At 54.8% G+C, this 22,771-nt stretch overlaps 1 protein-coding gene and 1 long non-coding RNA gene across 7 annotated transcripts in view; one reads left to right on the top strand and one right to left on the bottom strand.

Annotated features, from left to right (window-relative positions):
- Nucleotides 1-18,558, top strand: ADORA2A (adenosine A2a receptor). 6 transcript variants are annotated; one of them, XM_078435669.2, is made up of 5 exons: nucleotides 1-373; nucleotides 8,643-8,845; nucleotides 8,977-9,161; nucleotides 9,547-10,132; nucleotides 16,781-18,558. In XM_078435669.2, the coding sequence occupies exons 4-5, from the start codon at nucleotides 9,801-9,803 to the stop codon at nucleotides 17,685-17,687; spliced, it is 1,239 nt and encodes a 412-aa protein (XP_078291795.2). In that variant the 5' UTR covers nucleotides 1-373; nucleotides 8,643-8,845; nucleotides 8,977-9,161; nucleotides 9,547-9,800; the 3' UTR covers nucleotides 17,688-18,558. The 6 variants fall into 6 exon arrangements, with proteins under 6 accessions (XP_078291795.2, XP_060468568.3, XP_078291797.1 ...); XM_078435671.2 differs by lacking the exon at nucleotides 1-373 and having other exon boundaries at nucleotides 2,906-8,845; nucleotides 16,781-17,543; nucleotides 17,717-18,558; XM_060612586.3 differs by lacking the exon at nucleotides 1-373 and having other exon boundaries at nucleotides 2,907-8,845.
- LOC144613898 (uncharacterized) overlaps nucleotides 11,053-22,771 on the bottom strand; it is a 53,706-nt gene continuing 41,987 nt past the window's right edge. The window contains exons 3-4 of the long non-coding RNA XR_013551339.1: nucleotides 15,072-15,148; nucleotides 11,053-12,508 (exon numbers count right to left, since the gene is read on the bottom strand). This is a non-coding gene — a long non-coding RNA (uncharacterized LOC144613898). The remainder of the gene's footprint in view (nucleotides 12,509-15,071; nucleotides 15,149-22,771) is intronic.

Here is a 22,771-nt window from a genome sequence, read left to right as displayed (position 1 = left end):
GCTTCACGGGGCGGGAAGAAGGACTGGGGCCAGACGCTCGTGGTGGAAGGAAAGGAGGGGGTGTGGCGCTGGAGGAGGCCCGACGGACTCAGCCGGGAAGAGCGCGCTGAGGGCCGTGGACGAGGATGCGGTACGGTCCAGCCGGTTGCGGCCTCGTCCTACCGCGGGCATCGGCCGGGCTCGCAGGCCGGCTCCTCCGATCCCCGATCCCCGGGCCCACTCCGGGCCTCGGTTTCCCCGCGCGGCGGGGCGGGGCGGGGACAGCGCGGGTCTCGAAGCCGCCTGCAGGGGGCGCCCGTGAGCGGCGCGGCCGGAGCCCGAGCCCGAGCCCGAGACGCCGCGGAGACAGCGGGAGCCGGCGCGCGAGCTGCAGGTCAGGAGGGGTCTCCGGTCTGGGGTCCCGAGGTCCCGGGCGGGCGGCCGGGCGGCAGGGGACCGTCGGAGGCTGCGGGGTTGGGAGGGACGGGTGGCTCGGGACCCCTCCCCTCAGGGCACCCCGCCGCTCCTACCCTCTCTTCCCGCCGCCCCGAGAGCGAGTTCACAGAGCTGGGGTCCGATCCCTGCCCCGAGGCGGGGGCTGAAATGGCGGGTGCAAGGGCGGCTCAGGGGCGGGCGCACGTCCGAAACTCGGTCGAAGAGCGGTGTGCGACCCAACGGGCCGCCCCAAACTGGACCGGAAGGTGCGCACGGGTGGGCGGGGAGGGGAGGGGGCCCGAGAGTGAGGCGGCCCCGGCGGCGGGGCGTGTGGGGCAGGCGTCTGGACCCGCAGGTGACGTGCGGAAAACGTCCGTCGGTCCGTCCAGGCGCCGTTAGCCGGCCCCAGGGCACTCGGCGAACCTTTCCGACGCGGCCGGCTGGGGTGGGCTGGGGGCGCCGAGGTGCGGCCTGAAGGAGGGCGGGTTGGATCCCCGGGGGTGAGAGAGGGCTTCCGCAGGTGGAGAAGCCCGGGGCGGGGACGGCATTCCGGGGAAGGAACGGCGAGGGCAGACGCTCCGCATCCCTAACGCCTGGGGCGCGGCGAGGAGTCTGCAACGCTGGGGCGAGGCAGGCGCGTTCCGGGGACAGTGGTGGCGGGACCCGGACTTAGGGGACCGAGGGGAGGTCGGAGGACGGGCAGGGTGGGTACACGGCTCGGACTGGCCCAGGCCGTCCGCCGGGCTGCTTTGAGCGGAGGTAGGAATGGCGGGAATGGTGGCGGCCCTCGAGGGACTTGGCGCAGGACGGTCCAAAGGATAAACGAGGGGGCCGAGGCCCCGCGGCACAGAGATCTCTGCGTTCTGGCACTGCCAGGCCGCTTTAGATTTTAATTTTTCATACTGTAAAATGGGAAGAAGGTGGAGCCCTAAGGATCTGTTGGGGGAGAAAGAGAAGCTGGGGGGCAGGTCTCCCCATCCCCCATTCCCTAGGACTGGAGTTGTGGCTGGCCCCTGGGAAAGGAGTAGGCTGTCCCTTTGGCCAGCTGTCCCTCACCATCGTAGGGAGCACCCAGGCCCGTTTCCACCCAAAGGGACTGTGCTTGCCTCCGGCCCAGAGCTCAGGCTGCCCTCTTTGGTCTCTGCTATCCAGCTGCCTGGACTGCCAGCTTCTGCACCCTCCAGAAGACTCCATGTTGCCTCCATTCCCCAACATGGTTGCTCCTGGTTGTCCCGCCGGTGGGGGGAAGGGGGGGAGGGACCATGATGGGGAGCTGGGGAGCTCTCTGGAGCGCAGTGGGCCAGGGAGGATGTTGTGGGGTCAGGGGCTCCCTCTTTAGTCCTGCTGTAGCTAATCCTGGAGGCCTTGGGTGGGCTGGGAAGGCTCTGCCCTGTGGGCCAGCTCCCCATTTCGGGTCTCAGCGGGTCTATGACAGGAGCTCCTCACTGTGGCTTGTCCACAGGTAGTGGTGTCAACACCTCCTTGCTCTGTCCTTGTCCTTTAGAGTCCTCATGGGACTCTTAGAGTCCCTCCGGCCACTGCCCCTCCATCCCAATCCCCTCAGTGCAGATCAGGTTCTGGGCTAAGCCAGCTTCCCTGTTCATAACCTCAGAGAAGCTGAGGATGGTCCAGATATGGCTGGGAGGAGAGAGGCTTTGGTCCAGGCCAGTCCTGGCCAACCTTGGGGGCTTACATGTTGCCCTCCCTCATGTTGGTCTGTGAAGTGTAGGCCCCCAACCACACTGTGGTCTTGCCCCCAGGAGCCCACGGCCCAAGAGAGGCTGGCTTCAAGGGTACCCAATGGACCACAGATTTCGATGCCCAAACCTGGGTTCTGCTCTTGCATCTTTGGTGCACTTGCTGAGCAGCCTTGGGCAAGTCACTGCCCCCTTAGAATCTGTCTTATTTGTAAAACAAGCATGATGGAATGAACAATGCTTGGTGTACAGGGTTGTGGAGAGTAAATGAGAGATGAGCATGAGAGAGAGGCAAGGCAGACCAGAGGACAGGTTGGGGTCTATGCTTTAGTTAGGGAACAGAGGGAGGCTGTTGGCCTTGAGGTGGGGTGGGGGGCACCACAGGGGATCACTGTTGACAGAGGGACATGTGGATTGGAGTTGGCTTGGAGGCAAGCACTTGGTTTCAGGGCATCACACCCTGCAAATAAGCATCTAACTGCATTCCTGAGCTACCTTACCCCAGTGAGCTGGAATAGCCATCCCAACCTTCTTGTGGCGTTTGTCTCGTCTGCTGCAACTCAAGCTGGGCACTGAAAGCTGTGCACATGGGAAGCTAAGGGGAGGATGACCAGAGGGATGGCTAGGGCACGAAGTATATGCTGAGAAGGAGTTTGGGGGTGTGTGTCAGGGGCTACTGAGGAGATTGCTGGAGTCAGGTGCTGAGCAGGCAAAAGGAATGAGTCTGAACCCCCAGGGAAGGAGCCTGGGCCCAGGGAAGCATTGGCAGTCACAGAAGGGAGGGGTTACCTCATGGTCTGGAGGTTGGAGGGAGTAGTTGGGTTGTGGTGCCTGAAGGCAGTATCCTGGAGGTCTGGGCTGGGGTCAGATGGGGAAGGGAAGTGGGGGATGGATAGGAGCTTGGAGCTGGGATGCAGACAGCACTCCCCGCTCCCCACCCCACCCCCCGCCAATCCCCAAGAGACTGCTCATCTTCTGGCCAAGGCCTGGGAGCTCTAGGTGGTAGGGAGGGGCCATTTAGTGGCAAAGGTCCCCTAGCCCCCGCCTATAGAATCATGAAAAGGACCCCTGTATTGTGGAGTCCATGGGATCCTTCTGGGGATGGGAAGGTCTGGGTGGAGGGGAAGACCAGCTGCCTCTCACTCCAGCCGGGGGCAGATGGGAGCTGGGTGCTCCAGCTTTCCAGGACTCCCTCAGGCCCCTGAGCCTCACAGAGGCTGTTGTCTTTGCCTGGACTCTCTTCCCTCCCTGCTCCCTCACTTCCCTGTCCTCCAAGTCCAGCCCAATCGGCCCCTCCTCTGGGAAACTATCCACAGTGCTTTGGGCCCTCTTCTGCAGGACAGTCCTGTTTCAGAAGTTGCTGGGCAGGGGCTGGTGCCGCTCCCACTTCTGCTGCTGCTACACCCACCAGCCCAGCTATCACTTGGGAGGAAAGGCTGCCTTAATGCACCAGGGAGAGGCAGGCAGCACCACTCTGGTGCCTCTCCTAGTATCTGGGCTGGTGGTCTCTGTCTGCCCATCCATCACAGGGGCATTCACCTCTGGCTCCTCGGTGGACTTTGCAAATTGTGGGGGTGGGGGGTGCCTCATGGAACGAGGAGCAGTGGCAGAGCCCTGTGGCATCTGGGCCAGCCCACAGGCCATGCTGCAGTTGGTTTACCCTCTCCCTTCAGCCTCCAGGGCTGCATCATCATGCCTTCATCCCAGGGACCCCAGAAGTGGGTCTGCCTCCCTCCCATCCTCCACCTTCTGGGGAGCTCCTGTCCTCCAACAGGCCAGCCTTCTCCCAGGGCCCCACGCCAGGCCCACTAGGGCCATCTAGGAACCTCCCCACCTCCCCTCACCCCCACCCCACATCTCTTTCTGGCATCATAGTGCCTGTCATCCTACCATTAGAGGGTTCTTTTCAGGGAGGTGTGGGTGCTATGCACTTCCCAGGGTGCTGTCTCACAGGAGCATCGGTACAGAAGGGAAGACTCTGCTCAGGATCTCAAGGAATGTGGGATGGAGCAGGAGTGGGATCCCACCTGAGCTCCTTCCACCACAGAGTGGGCACCCAGCACCTTGTGTGTGGGGTGACCTCTTGGAGGGAGGCCATCAGATGCAGCAGCCAGTGAGAGGGTGAATGGCCACCTCAGGCTGGGAAGATGCAGTCTCTCCAGTATCTGGCCTGGACACTCGGGGATGGCAGACGAACTCTGGGCCCCCTGTGGGGAGAAAGGAGCTGTGGCAAGGCCCTGTGGCCCCAGGGGCTGGTGCTGTGGAGGCTGCTCTAGGGGGGGCTAGACTCAGTGCAGGGAACTGGCTCTCCAACCCGGCTGGTTCCTGCACACATCCTGCCCTCCCAGAGCTGAGAACAGCAGCCACATGGAGGGCCTGTGGGAGAGGGGGTACCACTGGATGCCTGCCTGATACTTTGGGCCAAGCCTGTACCATGTTCCTGAAGTTATCCTGCAGGGAGGGAAGTGGGGAGGCAAGAGGCACCGGTGCTCCATGGCTTTCCTCCAGGCAGCACCAGAAGACACTGGTCCCACTCCAGTTGATGGGGCTTGGTAGGTCCCAGGGCCCTGGGGTTCTGGGAGGCTTGTGCCCAGGCCTGGGCCACTCCAAACACCAGTCATGACAGAGCTAGCGGAGGGCGTGTGGTTGGCAGCAGGAGCTAAGCTGCCTGTCTAGCTATTGCTTCTTTCCTTGTTGCTCTCTGCATGCTCACTGAGCTCCCATTAGACAGATGTCCATACTTCTTTCTCAATTTACCTTCTGTGTCTCTCACCTGCTGGGCTTCGTGTCTTTGTGAAATTCCTGTGATAATACCTCAGGGCTGATCATTCCTCAGATCCCCAGTTGTCTCTTCAATTGTGTACATGCTTGAAGTGCATCGTGTTGATGGTGTTCTCTTTCTCATTCCCTTGACTTTTCATTTTGGGGACCTTATATTCTTTCTTGCTCATATTCATTCACCTGTTCTTGTTTCGCTTTTGCCAGTCAAGCCATAAGTTCTCCTTCTTGTTTATGGGTGCTATTCCTTTTTTTCATCTCTTTAAAGACCCTAAATGTCTTTGAAAAACATTATTAGATTATGACCTTCATCTCTTCCAGAATGAATCAAACTCCATATTCAGGGTGCTGCTGCTTTATCTTTCTTAGCTTGAGCTTTTCTCCTGTGCTTTGAAATTGTGGCTTACAGGGTCATCTTAAGTGGGAATGGAGGCCCTGGAGACAGGGAGTGACCTGCACACTAAGGCAGCAGCTGGCTCTCAGCACACTCTCCTGGGACAGTTCCTCCTTCCAGGTCCCCTGCTGTAGGCTCAGGACCTTGCTAAGGCCAGGCTCAGTAGCACGTGGCACAGAGCTCCCTGTGATCCAGCAGTTGGGATGCTGCATGGCACAGGGTAGGCATTTGTATAACATTTGCTATGAGGAAGTAGTGGAAGAGACACAGGTTAGGATTCTGGAGCCCAGGAATGGGCCAAGCATGGTTATGCCAGGTCTGAGTCCTACACTTGGCTTAGTTTATTGCCCTTAGCAGCACCCAGGAGCAGAGGTGCAGGGTCCTGCCTGGAAGGCAGGCTCTGGGGTGTACAGCCACCATCTGGGCATGTGTACAGAAAGCCTCGCTAGTCTGACTTACAAGGAGCCAGAAGTGGGCCAGGAAATATGTGGGTTTTGATTAAATGGAGTTTTAATTAAAATGGCCAGGTTGGTGGGGATAAGAAGGAAGGCCAGAAGAAGCAGCAGTTTTGAGTCTGACTCCTGGGAATCCTGGGAGCTGTCCTCTCAAGGCTTATCATGCACATTCCCCAACATGTGTCTCTAGTTTATATGGGACAGCTTCTGCCCTCTGCCCTGTCCCCAACAAGGGATAATCACAGGGAAATATTACATTATTAACATTTAATTTCCCCTCCTGGCTAGCAACAGATGACTCAAGAATTAATTAGAGTCAGCAGAGAGGGATAGGAAATTGTCAGATCCTGGCTCCGCCCCTGGCCCCCTCCCCTTGGGCCTCCAACCTTCCTGTCACTCTAGGAGGCCTCAGAAGGGAGGGAAGCAGAAAGGGGCCAGCAGGCCCCAAGAAATCTTCCTGCTTCTGTGTTTATTATGGGCATTTCCTGCCGCTCTATTTCACCCTTTTATGCTCTTGGTATCTGTAAGACTGGGAGAGGTTGTTAATCTCTTTGGGACTTAGCTTCCTCATCTGTAAAATGGGGCTCATGGGGCCAGTGAGAACACAGGGACCGCAATGTCCCTATGCCCTCACATCATGAGCTCCCAAGCAGGCTGCACAAGCTAAGAAGGTCTGCGTAGAGTCTTGGCATCCAGAGAGAGCGCAGGGTGTGGTGGCTTAGTGGTGGCTGGAACCTAGTGGCATAGGGTCTCTCGAGTTGTGTTAATTCCCATTTCCTGTCAGTGATACATACATTAGTAGCTTGAAATTGGCCATATGGGGAGCATTTATACCATGAACGTCTGGCAAAGGCCACAAGTTAGGATGCCCCCACCTCCCAGACTGATTTGCCCACCTATGGCTGGGAAGCTCCCAACCTTCCCACAAAATAGCTCCAGTAGGAGGCTGTGCAGCCTTCTCCCTGCCTTGTCTGCCCCCTGGTGCCTTGAGCTCCACTGATGAGGGCAGTGAGAGTTGAGAGCAGCAGCTAAGCTGCTTGGGCCAGCACTCTGGTTTGACAGATGCCCAGGTTTCCTGTGGGGCCAGGCCAGTCTCACCCCAGGATGTGCTGGCAGCAGCTAGAAGAGCCTGCAGAAATGCTGTAGGAAGGGCAGATGGGCAACTAGATGTGCAAGGAGGCAGCCTTTTAGGACTCAGGGGCATTAGGTGTGCCTTTAGCCCCTTGCAAGACTGACGTGGGTAGGATTGGTGACCACTAAGATCCATGGCATCCAGTGAGATTGGGAGGGTGCCCCAGGCATGGTGGACAGTAGAAAGGTAGCTTCAGTTTAGTCAGGAAGAGTGTTGGTCCCAGGTGCTGTTCAACATGAGGGCCCATGGCACAGAGGGCACAGTAGGGAGACCCTGAGGACTGGGCATATGTAGGCAGGTACCCAGGGCTGCCAAGAGAGCCTCACCTAACAGAGGGCTGGGTTAGGTCCCTTGAAGGTCCTTCCACGCCAGGCAGCCTGGCTCATGGAGGCAGCCTGGCATCCAGGATGGGTGCTGGTGGTGTGACCCCATCAGTAGGCTCAGGGCATTGGGGCAGGGCAGCCTGGCTCCACAGAAATGTGATACGTATTTGGGTTAGGTGGATTGTTGGTGATCCCACCTCATCTTCCCCCAGGCCAGGTGCCCTCTGAATCTGGACAGTGGTCTGGAGCCAAGTCATGCTTCTAGCCTGGGTTGGTCTGATTGGCAGAGGCTGTAGTGCCTCTGAATGCAAATTCCCCTGGAGAGGTTGAAGTCTGGGTAAGAAGGGTGGCAGGTGATGGTTAGGCGGCTAGGAGAGCAGGCGGCTCACTGGTAGGAGGAGGTAGGGTTCCCTAAGGCTCCCTTGGCCTGGACAGTGGCCTGCTGCTAGTGCTGGGCCTGGGAGGCCCCTAGGAGGGAAGTAGTTCGGGGCCTGTCACTTCCCTTCTGGAGAATAAAAACAAGACCCTAAACACACGGCTTCTGCAGCTGGGGGCAGGGGAGAGGGGTCCCTGGTGAATGCTGTCTTAGGCTATAGGCCAGGAGCACCAAGGGACACTCTGTGGCCAGGGATAGCACCAGGAGACTTGGTCTGATCCTCCTCTGCCAGTGACATGCTTTATGAGCAGCTGGCTGGCAAGTACCCTGTGTATAGCAGGGCCCTGAGATTCATTCATGGTCTCTTGGTGGTGGGCCCCTGCCAGGCCTGAGAGAAGCCATTGGGCTGGCTGCAAGAACCCCCCGATTTTTCAAGCACTTTGCCTCCTCTTCTCTGTCCTGCTTCCTGGTGTTGCGTGCTCCATTGGAGCCTCCTAGTGGGCATAGGGAATACCCCTTGGATATAGTTCCAGCCGCCTGAGGCAGACAGGAGTCAGAAGGAAACTTGGCGTTCATCTGTTGCAGCCTGGCCCCTTGAACATGGCCAGGGACCACGAGTGACCTTCTCCCAAGATCACCAGCCCTGCTCTATCCCTTGTGTCCTGGAGGAGTGAGGGAGGATGCAGTTTCCTGAGCCCAAGTGTGGGAAGCTGAAGGGCAGCTTTGGGCCTCTTGTCTCCATGCAGGCAGCAGCTGCCGCCCATGTGCACCTAGGGCCCCGTGAAGGCCCAGGACGGGAGGAGTAGGTTGATTTGGCATGAGGGGACACCACTGGGCAGCACATGTGAGCATGATAAGGTGGGGGCAGAGGCTGTGGGGAGGGGCCCCTAGGCTGGTAGGGGATATGGAGACCATTTCACAAGCTCAAGGGTGAACACTAGGGGTTTGGGCTGGGGGAAACCAAGACCTCTACTTCTGCTTGTGCTTCTCAGGAGGGTCAGCAATTCCTTACATTTCTATGACATTTTCACTCTGGGGGAGCCCTTTAAGATCTGTTTATTTCCTTCTCATAGAATCGTGAGTGAGAGCTGAAATGACCCCCAGAGGCTATCTGGGGTCCAATCTCCTCACTGTATCAATGAGGAAACTGAGGCCTAGAAAAGAAAAAAACATCCTTGCCTGCAGTTCCCCAGGAAGTCCTGGCTGAGCACCCTGCCTTCTGCACCGCACCAAACTGAATTCAGTCTGTCCTGGCATCAGCCAGGCAGAGGAGCAGGTTGGGGAGCGGGCGTGGGAGGAGGGAGGGTGGGGGGAGGTGAGGCGGTTCCCTTGCCCAGATGTGCAGTCAGCTGGCAGGGGCTGCTGAGGAGCGGGCTCCCTTTGTGACTGCTCCTCCACACTGTGCAGCATCACCAGCAAGGGCAGGGGGGCTTAGCTGCCAGCAGTGGAAGACAGGACAAGATGGACCACCCAGGTCCTTCCAGATTGGAACTCTAGGCCTGCTCCTTAACCTAGCAGCTTAGGCAGGTGCTGGTAGTTCCCAGGAAGAGCTCTTGGGGGATGGAGCAGACTGAAGCTGGCTGAGAGAGAAGGTAGGTGGACCTGGGAGAGTCCGAGGGGGTGAGGGGGCCTTTCTGGAAGGGTCATGGGGGTGGCAGTGAGCTCAGGGACCCAGGAGACTGGCAGGGCTGCCACAAAAGGCTTGAAAAGCTGAGCATGGAGTGGGGGTGGGGGCAACACAAGTGACTTAACTTTAAAAAGATTCCTGGCTCCCCTAGAAAAAACAAGGACTGAGGCTGACCCCCAGCCCTCTGTGTCCAGGGTGGGAGGGGCAGGGCACAGTGGGCTGTTCTCAGGCTAATGCCTGGTCTGCAGGGAAGGCATTGGTAAGCTGGGGCTGAGGGCTACCTCTGGGAATCTTCAGCTTTTCCCTCTCTGCCCATGGTCCAGCTCCTCACAAGGCTTCTCCCTTGGCAGGTGCCTCAGGGACTGTGAAGCCGAGCTGAGCCAAGATGCTGCCGGAGCCCCTGAAGAGGGTCTGGTTTCTGGAGACTCAGAGTTGGCTCTGAAACAGCCCTTGGGGAGCCCCCCCCCCCCCTGCTTGCCTGCAGGGACGCTCTTGGCTCCTGTGAAGAAGGGGCTCAGGGGCCTGGGCAGGGCCAGCTGCACTGCAGCTATGGACCGTGAGCTGGCCTGGCCCGTGTCCTTGCTGACCCTGCCTGTCTGCGGCCATGCCCACCATGGGCTCCTGGGTGTACATCATGGTGGAGCTGGCAATTGCTGTGCTGGCCATCCTGGGCAATGTGCTGGTGTGCTGGGCTGTGTGGCTGAACAGCAACCTACAGAACGTCACCAACTACTTTGTGGTGTCACTGGCGGCAGCCGACATTGCTGTGGGAGTCCTCGCTATCCCCTTCGCCATCACCATCAGCACAGGGTTCTGTGCTGCCTGCCATAATTGCCTCTTCTTCGCCTGCTTTGTCCTGGTCCTCACACAGAGCTCCATCTTCAGCCTCCTGGCCATCGCCATTGACCGCTACATCGCCATCCGCATCCCACTCCGGTGAGCTGGGGGCTGTGGGCGGTGGGCTGCCCATATTCTCTTCCCTGGCATGCCTCATGCTGAGGTTCACATCTGTGAAAAGGCTGCCTGTACCAAGGTCTGGTCTGTGCCAAGCCAGGGCTAGGGTGAACCTGGGGTTAGGATTTAGTCTGTGATGTCTGTGTGTTGAGCTGAGGACAGGGTCATGGGGCTCAGTCTGGGGCTGCCCAGGGCTTGGCACATGGCCAGAAATCATGCCAATCTAGCTGATCCCTGTGGGCACAAGGCACCCTGGCCCTCCCCAGTCTTCCCCAGCCTATTTGGTTGAGGCTGCTGCTCTTTGACTGTGGCAGATGTGTGTGGCCCAGGCCTGGGTGGTGCATCTGGGCCATTTTCTAACACAGCATGATGCTGGGGCGGGGCAGGGCACCACGGGAAACCACAGGCCCTCAGAACCAGAAACCCGCCTGCCTGCCTGCCCTAACTCCTCTGGGCCAGCCACACAGTGTGGACATTAGGAAAATGACCCAGAGAGGGGAAGTGACTTGGCTGAATGCCACAGTGAGTCACTTAGACCTATATGCAAATTCTGTGCTCCTCAGGTCAGCAAGTACTGATGGTCTTAATGAGAGCCTGTGTGCTCAGCTAGTGGAAAGGGGTTTTTGTGAAGTGACTTCAGCCATGTATTGTGTAAATGAAGACTTTCCCGAGGCTGAGTTTATTTAACGTGGCCTCCACCTACCACAGATGAAACTAGGAAGTAGGTCCCTCCCTCTCTCCTCCCCCCAAGGTGGGGGGAGTGGTGAGGGGCAGGAGAATCTCCTGCCCCACCTCCTTGACCCTCTATCTGGGAGCTGGGTTCCACAGCCTGGGTGGCTGCAGACCCTGAGGGAGGTCTCAGAGGACCAGGGTACCTGGCCCTGTAGTGAATTCTCCCAAACAAGTGAAGTGCCTGCCTCCACAGTAACCCTCAGCAGCCCCATGCTGGCAGAGTGCACCCCAGCTGGAAAGAGGAGCAGGCTCAATGAGCAAATGGAAATTTAGAGTGTCAAACCAAGGGGCCCCTTAGAGGTCATTTCCTCTCATCTTCTAGATGGAAAAATGAGGCTCAGAAAAGGGAGCCGGCCCTCAGGGCCACACAATGAGTTGGTAGCACAGTTGGGACTAGGCCTAGGAAGAAATGTGACCTGTCACCCACTGTGACTCCAGTCTTTGGGGAACAGGGCAGCCCTGGTCTCCCAGACCTACTCCCAGGAGTAGGTGGCCACTCCTGTCACCTGGGCTCTAAGGGGGAAGAAGGCACCCTCATCATGCTGCTCAAGTGAAGGGCCCCACGTGGCCCTATAGGACGCTCTAGTCTCAGGAGAGCCTAGGACTCTTGCCAAAGAGGAGACTCTAGCCAGTCTTAATACAGGACTAGTCTGATAGTGCAGAGCAGAGTCCAGAGTCCAGGCTCCCTGAGGAACGCTCAGAACATGGGGTCCCATGTGGACTAGAAGGCAGAGAATTGGTGTCTACTTAAGGAGCCAAGCTGAGCATGGGCTGGGCCTGGGCCAGCCCTGGTAGGAACATTCAGTGGGGAAGCAGAGACCTCACTTTCACTTCCTTCCCTGATTCAAAGGGCAACGGCATCCTAAGGAGAGATCAGGGCTCAGTTGCAAGGGTCTTGGCTTCTTTTTCTTATCTCTCTCTTTGCTAAGAGTCAAGAGAATGATTCCTGATGTAGGAGGATGGGACGTGCTGTGTGACCATAAAAAGTCAGCTGTCTCTCCCTGGGCCCATTTCCTCATCTATAAAAGGGGATAGGCCTTTCTGTCCTTCTGAGCTCACAAAGGTGTTGTGAGGGTCCAGTGAGCAGATGGGTGTGGTGAGGCCCCTGGGTGGGAAGGTTGGTGGGATGGAGCAAGTGGGGATTCGGCCCATTCTTGAGCTGCTGGAGATTCAGAATGGATCCTGGACCTGCCCTGCCCCATCTGTATCACCAATACCCATGATCTTCAGAGCAGGACCTAGTTCCACCGAGACTTGGCTGTTTGAGCATTGCTTGATAAAGCCTTGGAGGGGTCAGCCTGGATCTCTTGGATCTGGGAGCCACTAGGGATGATGATGATGGTACTTATCTCCTACCTCAGGCAGAGAGCTTCACAGTTGCCCAAGGATGTTAGCACAGTTTCTCCTTTGATCCTCACAGCCTAGCACTGTGGCCAGGGAAGACGTGATGACCCTGTGCTACTCATGGGGAGGCTACAGCAGGAGAAAGAAAAGTCTCTCGTGACTTGGGGGACATCAGGGCCCTTCACAAAGTTCCAGACTCCCTTGGGTCTTTCCACTTACCTATTCCTCAAGGGCCCTGGGCTGGGGACAGCAAGGTGCACAAAGGTGTCCAGGTAGGGGCTCCTGAGAGCAAGATGGGTACAAGAGGGAATGACGTGAAGGCAAATGAGAACCCAGAGCTCCTGGCAGATCTGGAGCCACTGCCTGACTCAGGCTGCCTTTTCTGCCTCCCCCACATTCCCTGCCAGCTGGGAATCTTGCTGCCTCTGCATGCTGTTTCCTGCTCCACTCCGGAGGTCCATTTGGCTACTCTGAGGTGTCCATTCTCTGACTGCTGCCCTGGATGCCTAGCCCTAGGCCTGCATCACTCACCATTAATTTGTTTCTCTCTCCTTCTTTCCTTCTTCCTTTCCTTTCTCCCCATCTCTCTTTCTTTTGTTAAAAGGATTCAGTTTCAGAAAAATCTGTGCTCCTTCCCAAGTATAGGGACCTTTGGTGGGCTAGGGCAGGGCCTAGTCAGGAATCCAGTGAGAAGCAGCCTGGCCAAAGGCAGAGATGGGAGCTCTTGGTGTCCCTGGAGGAAGACAGAAAACCCAGAGTGAGAGACAAAGGTTTTCATATCCTAGGGGACTTCTGCGCCCCTTGTCTCCTGCCTCTCACATTATTAACCCCTGGTGAGTGCTCACTCTCCTTGGGAAACGGACTACATGTGGGGCAGCAGTTGATGCAAAGACCTGAATTGTATGTGGTGAATCACCGCCTGGGGACAAAAACCCCCTGGCTTGTAAAGAGGGTAGGATCAGGGCTCCCAGGAGGAGGTAACTCTGGATGGGTCTTGCAGGATGGGTATGAGTAGGCCAAGCCTAGACAAAGGCCACAAAGAAGGAAGGAACATGTGGGCCTTGGAACAGGAGAAGTGACAGAGACAGAAGAACAGGAGGGCAGGGAGGGTGTGAGGCTAGCTCAGGCCTGCCTATGCTCAGAAGGGAGTTTGGGTTTCACCCATGCGTCAATGGCTGTTCAGTTCTTAGATCACTGGCTCCTTTAGACAACTTAGGAAAGCTCCGCCTTCTCTCAGTGTAAGGAAAATGCACATGAAGCCCCACTTAGAATTGTGGGTGGTATTCTTGGATCATAGAATGAGTCTCCAACATGGGTGATGGGAAGTCCCCAGGAAGGGGCAGCCTGTGAGCTGAAAGATGCAGGGATACAAAGGCACCTCCAAATGTGGCAGGCAGCACTCTGGCACCTGCTTCCTGTGACACCTCTGGGCTCCCCCAAATGGCAGAGTGTTGTTGTGCTGGATACCTCTGGCACCCCTTCCACTGGACAGTGTGTCTGGGCCCCAGGAGGTCAAGATGTGATTGCCATAAGTCAGAGACATAGCCCAAGGGGATGCCCCTGGGCCAGACTATGGCTTGGCTGTTGTTCCATTTGGGCCCTAATGCTGTTCCAGTTCCCCAGGGGCCTGGGTCCAGAGCGCTCAGCCTAAGGGCTTTTCTTCTGAATAATAAAATTAATCTGTTTGATGTTTCTGTGCGTGTGTGTGTGTGTGTGTGTGTGTTTAATAAGTTATTACCTGCACATACTAAAACATTAAAAAAGAACAACAGAGTATATGGTGAAAAACTGTCCCTTTTGTCCCCCGCCCTACCTTCAGTTATCTTCCTGGAAGGCAGAGATCTGCCCAGAGATATTCTTTGCAGGCATAGTCAAGTGCTATTAATGTATGTTTGTTTCTGTCCTCACAAGGGGCTTTCTTTTTAAAATGCAGTGCCAGACTTCTGCTCATGGGTTTCCTTGTCCATAAAAGCAGACAACTGGACAGACCAGGGATTTTCAAACTGTCCCCGGAAGCCTTTGGTTTGGGCCCGGGTGTCCCCACCAACTCATTCATTCAGTGAATATTAAGCTGCCTCCCTTCCTCAGCAGCCTCCTTCTGTGATTGCCTGGGAATGCGGGCAAGAAGGTCAGCTGCTAGAGGACAATTTGAAAACCCTCAAAGCAGGTGGCTTCCAGGGTCCTCTACACCATCTCTACACCATCTGCTCCTGCTTGGTTGCCTCAAATGATAGGAAGCTCACTTTGCCTGAGGCAGCCCATTTCTTGTGTGAACAGCTTAGCTGAGAAGTTCTTACTTACCCCAACTCACAGTCCACCCCCCTGTAATTCCCACCCACGGATTATACATTCTGCCCTCATGGGACTGTGCTCACAGGCCCTGGATTCTTAGTTCCATTTTGCAAATGAGGAAACTGAGGCTCAGAGATGCAGAGTGACAGAACATGGCAAAACAGGAATGCACTAGCACTGGAACTCAGGGAGGGATACCCTTTTCTCAGGAAAAATACCAACATTAAAATAGCTTCCTATTCAATAAGATTATATAAATTATAATTAGCAGAGTACAAAAACAGTGCCCGGCACACAGCAAGTGCTGTGTAAGTATTAAATGGAAAAAGAAAGAAAAAGAAAAAGCCTAAGACTTTGTGTTTGAGGCTCCAGAATAGGAAACAGGGCCATGTAGGCTCTCTGTGGCTTGGTGGAAGTGAGCAAGTCCATGACCCTCCTCCTGTTGCAAGCACCCAAGCCCCTGCTAAATGGGGCTGAGGGGTTCCTGGGAGTGGCCCTGTCCAGTTATTCTTTGGGTTCAAAACTGACATAGATTCAGAATTGACAGACTTACCTTGGCCCGAGTTGCCTCTGGGCTCCTGAAATGTCCATGGCAAGTCCATTCCTCTCCTTAGGCTTCAGTTTTTCCATCTATAAAATGAGGCAGTTGGATTAGATAAGAGGTCAGAGGCCACCAGATTTTATCCCCCTTTATTTGAATTTGTTGACAAAATTTAAACCACAGGCGATTTCACCTAGAAAATCAGCTCCTCAGCCCCGTCTGAGGTCTGGCAGCACTGGAAGCACATTGTGCATAAGCGGCCAGGGGCTGAGCAGCGTCAACTGTCTCTTATACAGACAGTAAATGGCTGCCAGCCTGCCTCACACATTTGTTACCTGTAGGCCCATGTTTGCCACCCATGGACTAGTTTCTGTGGATGCTTCCAATTCTGGAAATTAAGTAAAGCGCATTTTTCCTTGGCACCTGCTGTGTGTCGCTTTCTTAGTGCTGGCAGTACAGTGATGGATGCAGGAAAGCCCTGTCCCAAAGGGGCCCCCCACCTCAGGGGCCCAGATGGAGTCGGGATTTGGTGCGCTTGGGTAGGAAACTTCTTTGGGAAGGTATCTAGCCTGAACATAAAGGATGGATAGGGTTTACCAGGTAGAGGGGAGGGCAGTCTGGTGTTACCAGAATCAAAACCATTAAACAAATGGTTATCTCTCAGAGATCATTGAGGTCACCTTCTTCAGTCAGAGATAATTTTTTGATTGCCCATTCTTTAAGTCAAATCTATGCCACCGGAGCATCTGGTTGGCTCAGTTGGTTTGACTCTTGATTTTGGCTCAGGGCATGACCCCGCACTGAGTGTGAAGCCTGCTTAAGATTCTCTCTCCCCTTCTGCCCCTCTCCCCAGCTTGTGTGTGTGTGTGTGTCTCTCTCTCTAAAAAAAGAAAAAAAAAAGACTTAAGATTCTCTCTCTCTCTCACTCTAAAAAAAAACATCTATGCCACCTTTTCTATGGACTTGGGGCCAGCTTTCTGGCTGGCAGATCAGGTCACACTTGGAGTCTGGGACTGCATCTGGCTGTTTATTCCTGAGTGATTTCAGTCAGATTACTTTTCCTCCTTGGACCTCAGTACCTCATGCAATTCTTTCCTCTTAAATGTTAAGACATATCAATCTCATGTCGCTCCAGAGGGCTGTGGGTGAATCTGGAAGGCAGAGAGGATATTTGACCCAGAACCTCCACGACCCCCTCCTCCCCTTTGTGCCACCTCTCCTTGAGGGCTTTCTGGAGACCCTATATCAAGTGGGGAAGGAAGAGCATGGAGTACAAGAGACATGAATCGCCTACAAGTCTGATGTGGCTGGCTCTGCCCCCGGCCAATGAGTGTACCCTCCTGGCTTATTCCCACTTTTAAGGAAAGCTTACTCTAGCATCAACTAAGACTAACATGGAGGTGATAAGTTCTCTCACTTATTAAGTCCCTCAAAGAGAACTGAGTCTGAGGACTACTTTTAATACTATTTGGTAACCATCTGAATGTCTATGCAGTGGTTTCCTTTCCAGGGGGCCGGCTCTCCTGTTTCCTGCTGTGGGAAAAGGCAAGGGCTTGGGCCTCCGCTGAACAGAGGAGGACAGTGAGGCTAGGAGGCAGGAAGTGAGTGGTCCAAAACCTTACAGCCAGCAGATCAGGCCCAGGTGCCTCTCTGGGTTTCTGACTCTTAGCCTCCCCATGTCTTGGTTTCTCAGACATCTGACGCTGGTCTCCTTTCCCCAGGTACAATGGCTTGGTGACTGGCACAAGGGCCAAAGGCATCATTGCAGTCTGCTGGGTGCTGTCATTTGCCATTGGCTTGACTCCCATGTTGGGCTGGAACAACTGCAGCCAGCCGAAGGAGGGCAAAAACCACTCACAGGGCTGTGGGGAGGGCCAGGTAGCCTGTCTCTTCGAGGATGTGGTCCCCATGAACTACATGGTGTACTACAACTTCTTTGCTTGTGTCCTGGTGCCCCTGCTGCTCATGCTGGGTGTCTACTTGCGGATATTCCTGGCGGCTCGGCGACAGCTGAAGCAGATGGAGAGCCAGCCTCTGCCGGGGGAGCGGACTCGGTCCACGCTGCAGAAGGAGGTCCATGCTGCCAAGTCGCTGGCCATCATTGTGGGGCTCTTTGCCCTCTGCTGGCTTCCCCTGCACATCATCAACTGCTTTACCTTCTTCTGCCCAGAGTGTAACCATGCCCCGCTCTGGCTCATGTACCTGACCATCATCCTCTCCCACACCAATTCCGTTGTGAATCCCTTCATCTATGCCTACCGCATCCGTGAGTTCCGCCAGACCTTCCGCAAGATCATTCGCAGCCATATCCTGAGGCGACGGGAGCCCTTCAAGGCAGGTGGCACCAGTGCCCGGGCCTTGGCAGCTCATGGCAGTGATGGAGAGCAGATCAGCCTTCGCCTCAATGGTCATCCTCCTGGGGTGTGGGCCAATGGCAGTGCCCCCCATCCTGAGCGGCGGCCCAATGGCTATGCCCTGGGGTTGGTGAGTGGAGGGAGTGCCCACGAGTCCCATGGGGACATGGCCCTCCCAGATGTGGAGCTCCTCAGCCATGAGCTCAAGGGAGCATGCCCAGAGTCCCCTGGCCTTGAGGGACCCCTGGCCGAGGATGGAGCAGGAGTGTCCTGATGATCCACTGAGTTTGCCCTTTCCTCCAGGAAGGAAATCTTTCTCTTTGGTGGATGGAACCAGTCATGTTGGGAGAAGAATGAATGTGCCTGGAGACCCTTCTTGTGGCCAGTTCCCACTTTGGACTGAGAGGAGAGTACCCTGGCTGGAGCAGCATGAGGCCCAGCAGGAAGGGTTTGGAGTCCGAGGAAGCAGACATTTCATGTTGGGAGGCCCTGCATCAGGTCAGGGCCACGGCATCAGAACATCTTGGCTGGGCAGGGCCCAGTACCCCACTCGAAGCATCTAGAAATACCACCCTAACTTCACAGAGCAGCTGTGGCAGAGCAGGCTGGCTAGCCCTAAGGCTGGGGGTGGCTCCGACAGACCCCCCTAATCACACACACACCACCCTCCCGAGACTTTCCAAGGGTTCAGGAGCTGCTGTGCCCAGAGGTGGCATGTTTTTGTTTTTGTTTTTTCCAGGAGAAAATGTTAAACCTGAAGAAATCCCTTTTTTTTTTTTTTTTTAAATCATCTTCCTTCCCTGGTTGCTGGGTCTGTTGTTGGTCTTGCTGCTAACCTAGCCTCAGAGGTCAGCCCAGGGAGTCCCAGGCAGCTCTCACTGGCTGCCATGAGCTGCCATGCACTTCTTACCCCATCAGTCCCAGGGCCATTTCTTAAGGTCACAGAGCTGGGCTCAAGGACAAGGAGTTGTAATGGAATGGTGTCAGACTGTGGGCTTAAGGGAGGAGGTGGGGACTGGCCCACCATGCGGTGTGCCTGGGTAGCTCAGAGCTGCCCAGTTAGAGGCCCTATCTAACTGCCTTTCCTTCTGAAGGGAATGTTTTTTTCTGAGATAAAATAAAAATGAGCCATGTTGTGTTTTAAACTTGTCCAATGAGAATGGTGTCTGAGTTCCTTTCCCCATTCCATAGCCAGGCCTGGCACACACATATATGGGTGTGTATTGCATGTGTGAGAGAGTATGTGCATCTGTGCAGTCTGCCTGCCTGGGGATGCCTCCACAGCTTCCCATCTTCCAAGGGAAAAGGCTGTCTGGATGCACCAGAATCTAAATGCCCACGAGCAGCCCCCAGACCTGTGTTCCTGTGAGAGAGGGGCTGTGGGAGGAAGGACTCTTTCCCCAGCTGCTCTCCCTCTAGAGAGGGACCCTTCTATTCCTAGGCATTTCCTCAGTGTGGGGCGTGGCTCCTCCCTCCCACATTGTCCTCTGAGAGCAGTGCCCTACTCTCCCCACGCCCTACTCTACCCCTTAGCTGAGAGGCCACAAAGGGATCTGGAAAGGCTCAACTGCCTTCCCCTGGAGTTACCCCACCTCCTATTCCCAACGAAGAAACCTATAAGGAGTGTTAGAACTTCACAGGTAATCCTCACACAGCCCTGGGAGCCCCATTTTACAGATGACTAAACAACTTCTTTTGAACAGATAAGTACTTGCTCCAGGTCACACAGCTAGTAAGTAGCAGAAATGAACTTAAAAACCCAGGTTTGACTATGAAATTCATGCTCTTATGATGAACTATTTCAACCAAAGCAAAAAGTATGAAATGATACCAGGTTCCCACCACTCTGCTCAAGAAATGAAACATTACAGGGGCGCCTGGGTGGCTTGTCGGTTGAGCGTCCGACTTCGGCTCAGGTCATGATCTTACGGTCCGTGAGTTCGAGCCCCGCATCGGGCTCTGTGCTGACAGCTCAGAGCCTGGAGCCTGTTTCAGATTCTGTGTCTCCCTCTCTCTCTGCTCCTCTCCTGTTCATGCTCTGTCTCTCTCTGTCTCAAAAATAAATAAACATTAAAAAAATTAAAAAAAAAAAAAAAAGAAATGAAACATTACAACTACAGTGGAAGCATCTGATCCCTCCCCATTTCATTACCCTGCTGCCTATACCTGGAAACAATCACTTTCCTAGGATTTCATTTTGTTCCACTGCACATCTTTATACTTTCATAAGTATACTTATAAGTACACACTGCATATGTAAGTATTCCTAAACCAACACAGATTTGCTTAGCTATTTACTGTTACATCAATCAGAGGTCCTCTAGACTGGCTGCCCAGAAGAGATGCTTAAGGCACTTTGAAAAGCACAAAAGCCTGACCCCTTGCCCCAGAGATACTGAGTGGATCCAGGCAGCAGTAGTTCCCTAAGGATTCTTATGGACAGCCAGGGCTAAGCAGCACTGAAATAGATGCACAAGCCCATCCTTGTCCATGCCAGCTTGAACATGCCTTCTCTCTCCTACACACTTTGGTCTGTGCTATGGGCTGAGGGTAGATCAGTGACCTGGGCTGTGCCTAAGAGACCAGGAGCATGGATGCTGTTGGTCCTCATGACCAGTTGGTGGGAAGAGGCCAGAAAGAGAACCACAAAGGTAGAGAAGGAAAAACACTATCTCTCCTGTCTTTACTGAGGCTTCTTGGGAACTGAGCTTTGGGTGCTGAACTACATGGGTGCAGGCTTTGGGGCTGGGGAGGGACAGGAGCAGAGGCTCAGGAAGAGCTCCCAGGTACAAGTGATCTCCAGAGCCCAGACAATTTGACCTCCTCGGGTCCCCATAGGGCCCAGTATCCCACCTCCATACCACCCCATGCAGGCTCCCACTGTGAGTCATGCCTAGAGTATAAGAGCACATGTGGAGACATGAACAGATACATGTGTCACTCCCTGACCATAGAGAATACATGTGTGCACATGCAGACATACACATGGGAAAAGCCTTTTTTAACCAAAGTAGGTGCCCACAGCAGCAGAAGGTAGATGTGAAGCCTGGCCCAGCCTTGTGGAGTGCAGATGTGTGTCTGCCCTGGGCCAGGCTGCTGGGGGTACTACCAGGGCTTCTCTGAGCCCTACAGCTCTGTCCAAGGGCCCTTCTGCCTAATCAGTGCTCTGCCCAAAGGGCTATGGGTAGACGGCATGCTTCATTCAGACACAAGGATCCTGAGCATAAGGATCCCATCACAGAACCTATTCTTGTGATGGCCCCAGCCCTCTCCATGGCAGGAAGGGCTAGGGGTCCCAGAGAAGGCTATGGGCAGAAGCCTGGTTCAGGCAGGGTTCTGGCTCATCATCACTGGCCCTCATGAGAGACAGGCTCTCTGGAAGGTTCCTCTTTCCTTCCTCCACTTACCACTCTGCTTAAAACCCTACCTTTGTGGCTCTCTCCATTTGTATTAAAGTCCTTTCCTCTGGGAGACCTCACACAAAATGCTCTGGACTCCAGAGAACTGCTTGAGAATTGATGCAGAGCCTCAATTCTAGGTGTGCTGACAAGGGGCAAGCTCCAGTGACAAATCACAGCAGGGCAGGGATAAGGGGCAGCCTGGAGAGCTGTAAGAGGAAATGGAGAGTAAGAGGAAATGAATGATGATGCCCCCTGGATACTTGGCTGGGATGTGACATCCCAGAGCTGCAATCCAGCATCCCAGAGCTGGGACCATGGCCTTCTTTTCAACTGTGGTGGGGAAACAGGAACCAGGGACTCTCAGAAGCCAATTGCCCAGGGAGTGGGAAATACCTGCCCCCATGCTTGGGGCTGAATGAACAAGGTGTCAGGATGGCACTCTGTGCCTAGAATGCAGCTCCTATCCTGTCATGCCATATAGCACCAGGCATGGCCACTCCAGTGGGCACCACCCTGAGATCCTGTGCTGGGTCCAAGTGCTGTCTGAGCCTGGTGACACCCCTCTGAGATGCAAGAGGTTACATAGGTGGGGACTGAGGTTTGCTGTAAGACAAAGCACTCCCTCCCAGGCCTTTACTTACTTTAAAAAGTGGACAGTGCTCTATAAGAGTGTCCGATTATCACCTCTCCTCACTCCCCACACCAGCCCCTCCTCTGTCCCTAGGCACCCCTCACTGCAGCTGTCACTCATCATTAGCAGTAACTGTCACTGTTGGGACAGCCCCTGTCAGGTTGCAGAGCCAGGAGGGGGCAGGAGAATGTCAGATGACTCAGACAACCTCAAAGGAGAGGGATGGACACACAGAACACAGAGCTTAGGTATGGAAGTACCATTCTAGATGCTCTGCTCTGACCTTTCTTTTGCCAGAGGAGGAGAAAGAGCACCTCAGTAGGGCTTCCCCATAAGCCCCCCTGCCCTCCCACCAGTCAGGCTTGGAGAAGGGCTGGATGCAGAGAGAGTCCAGGCGGAGGGTGTCGTCAGCATGAGGCTGGGCAAGTGACAGGTAAGACTGACCCAGTGTCCGCTGACGGAGGGATTTTCTCCCACCAATGGAAAAGACTTTGCATGGAATCATCCACAGTTCTTTGCCTTGCCTAAAGGAAGTGTGTGTGTGTGTGTGTGTGTGTGTGCACGCGCGTGCATGTGCACATGTGTGTGATTTTGCCGAATCAGCCATCAGACTAGCACCTAATGACCAGCTAAGTTCTCAGCAAGAGCTCGGTTAGGACAGAGCAGGCTAGAACTTGAACTCCATTTCCTGACTCTATGCTCCCTTCTCAACCACTTAATGAGCACCTACTGATGAATGCTGAGCCTGGGAGGCAGACGCAGAGGTGCACAGGGACCCAACAACCAACTACGGAAACTAAGCTAGATGCAGCCTTTCAGGGCAGCAGGAGGTGAGGGCCATGAGTGGGACACAAGCTCTGGGAGTTCAGGGGAGGAACAAGTTTCATCCAATTGGGGAAGCAGGCAGTTGAAATCGTGTTAGACTTTTAAAGGCCAGCGGTCAACTCCAGGGCTCGTAATTTCAAGGTGTTCAGTGGGAGATAAGAACAAGAAGCAGCTGAGTAAATGTGCGCCTGATTTACATCTGCCTACACAGAGGCAATTTTCAAGTTAAAATGTTGTCAGAGGGTTGTCACAGTTTTGATCTTTCCTTTCTGTTCTTTCTCAATCCACCCACATTTTCTAGTTGGGTTGGGAAGGGGTGTGAGGGGGACAGAGCCTGGTTTAGATTCAGAGATTTTTGGAATGGTTAAAGTTAGATGGGACTTTAAAAAATGATCTAGTTTTCTCTTAGGAAAATTCAGGCCCAGAGTGCAATGTCACAACTATTCTGTCAGTTTCAGAACCTTCAGGGAGATTAGAAAGAGCAGGTCAAGAGTTCTGCAG

The sequence above is a fragment of the Panthera onca genome, chromosome D3 (assembly GCF_046562875.1).
Source record: "Panthera onca isolate mPanOnc1 chromosome D3, mPanOnc1 haplotype 2, whole genome shotgun sequence".
NCBI lineage: Eukaryota > Metazoa > Chordata > Mammalia > Carnivora > Felidae > Panthera > Panthera onca.
Note: the sequence above shows the minus strand (reverse complement) of the source record. Positions and strands in the feature narration are given on the sequence as shown.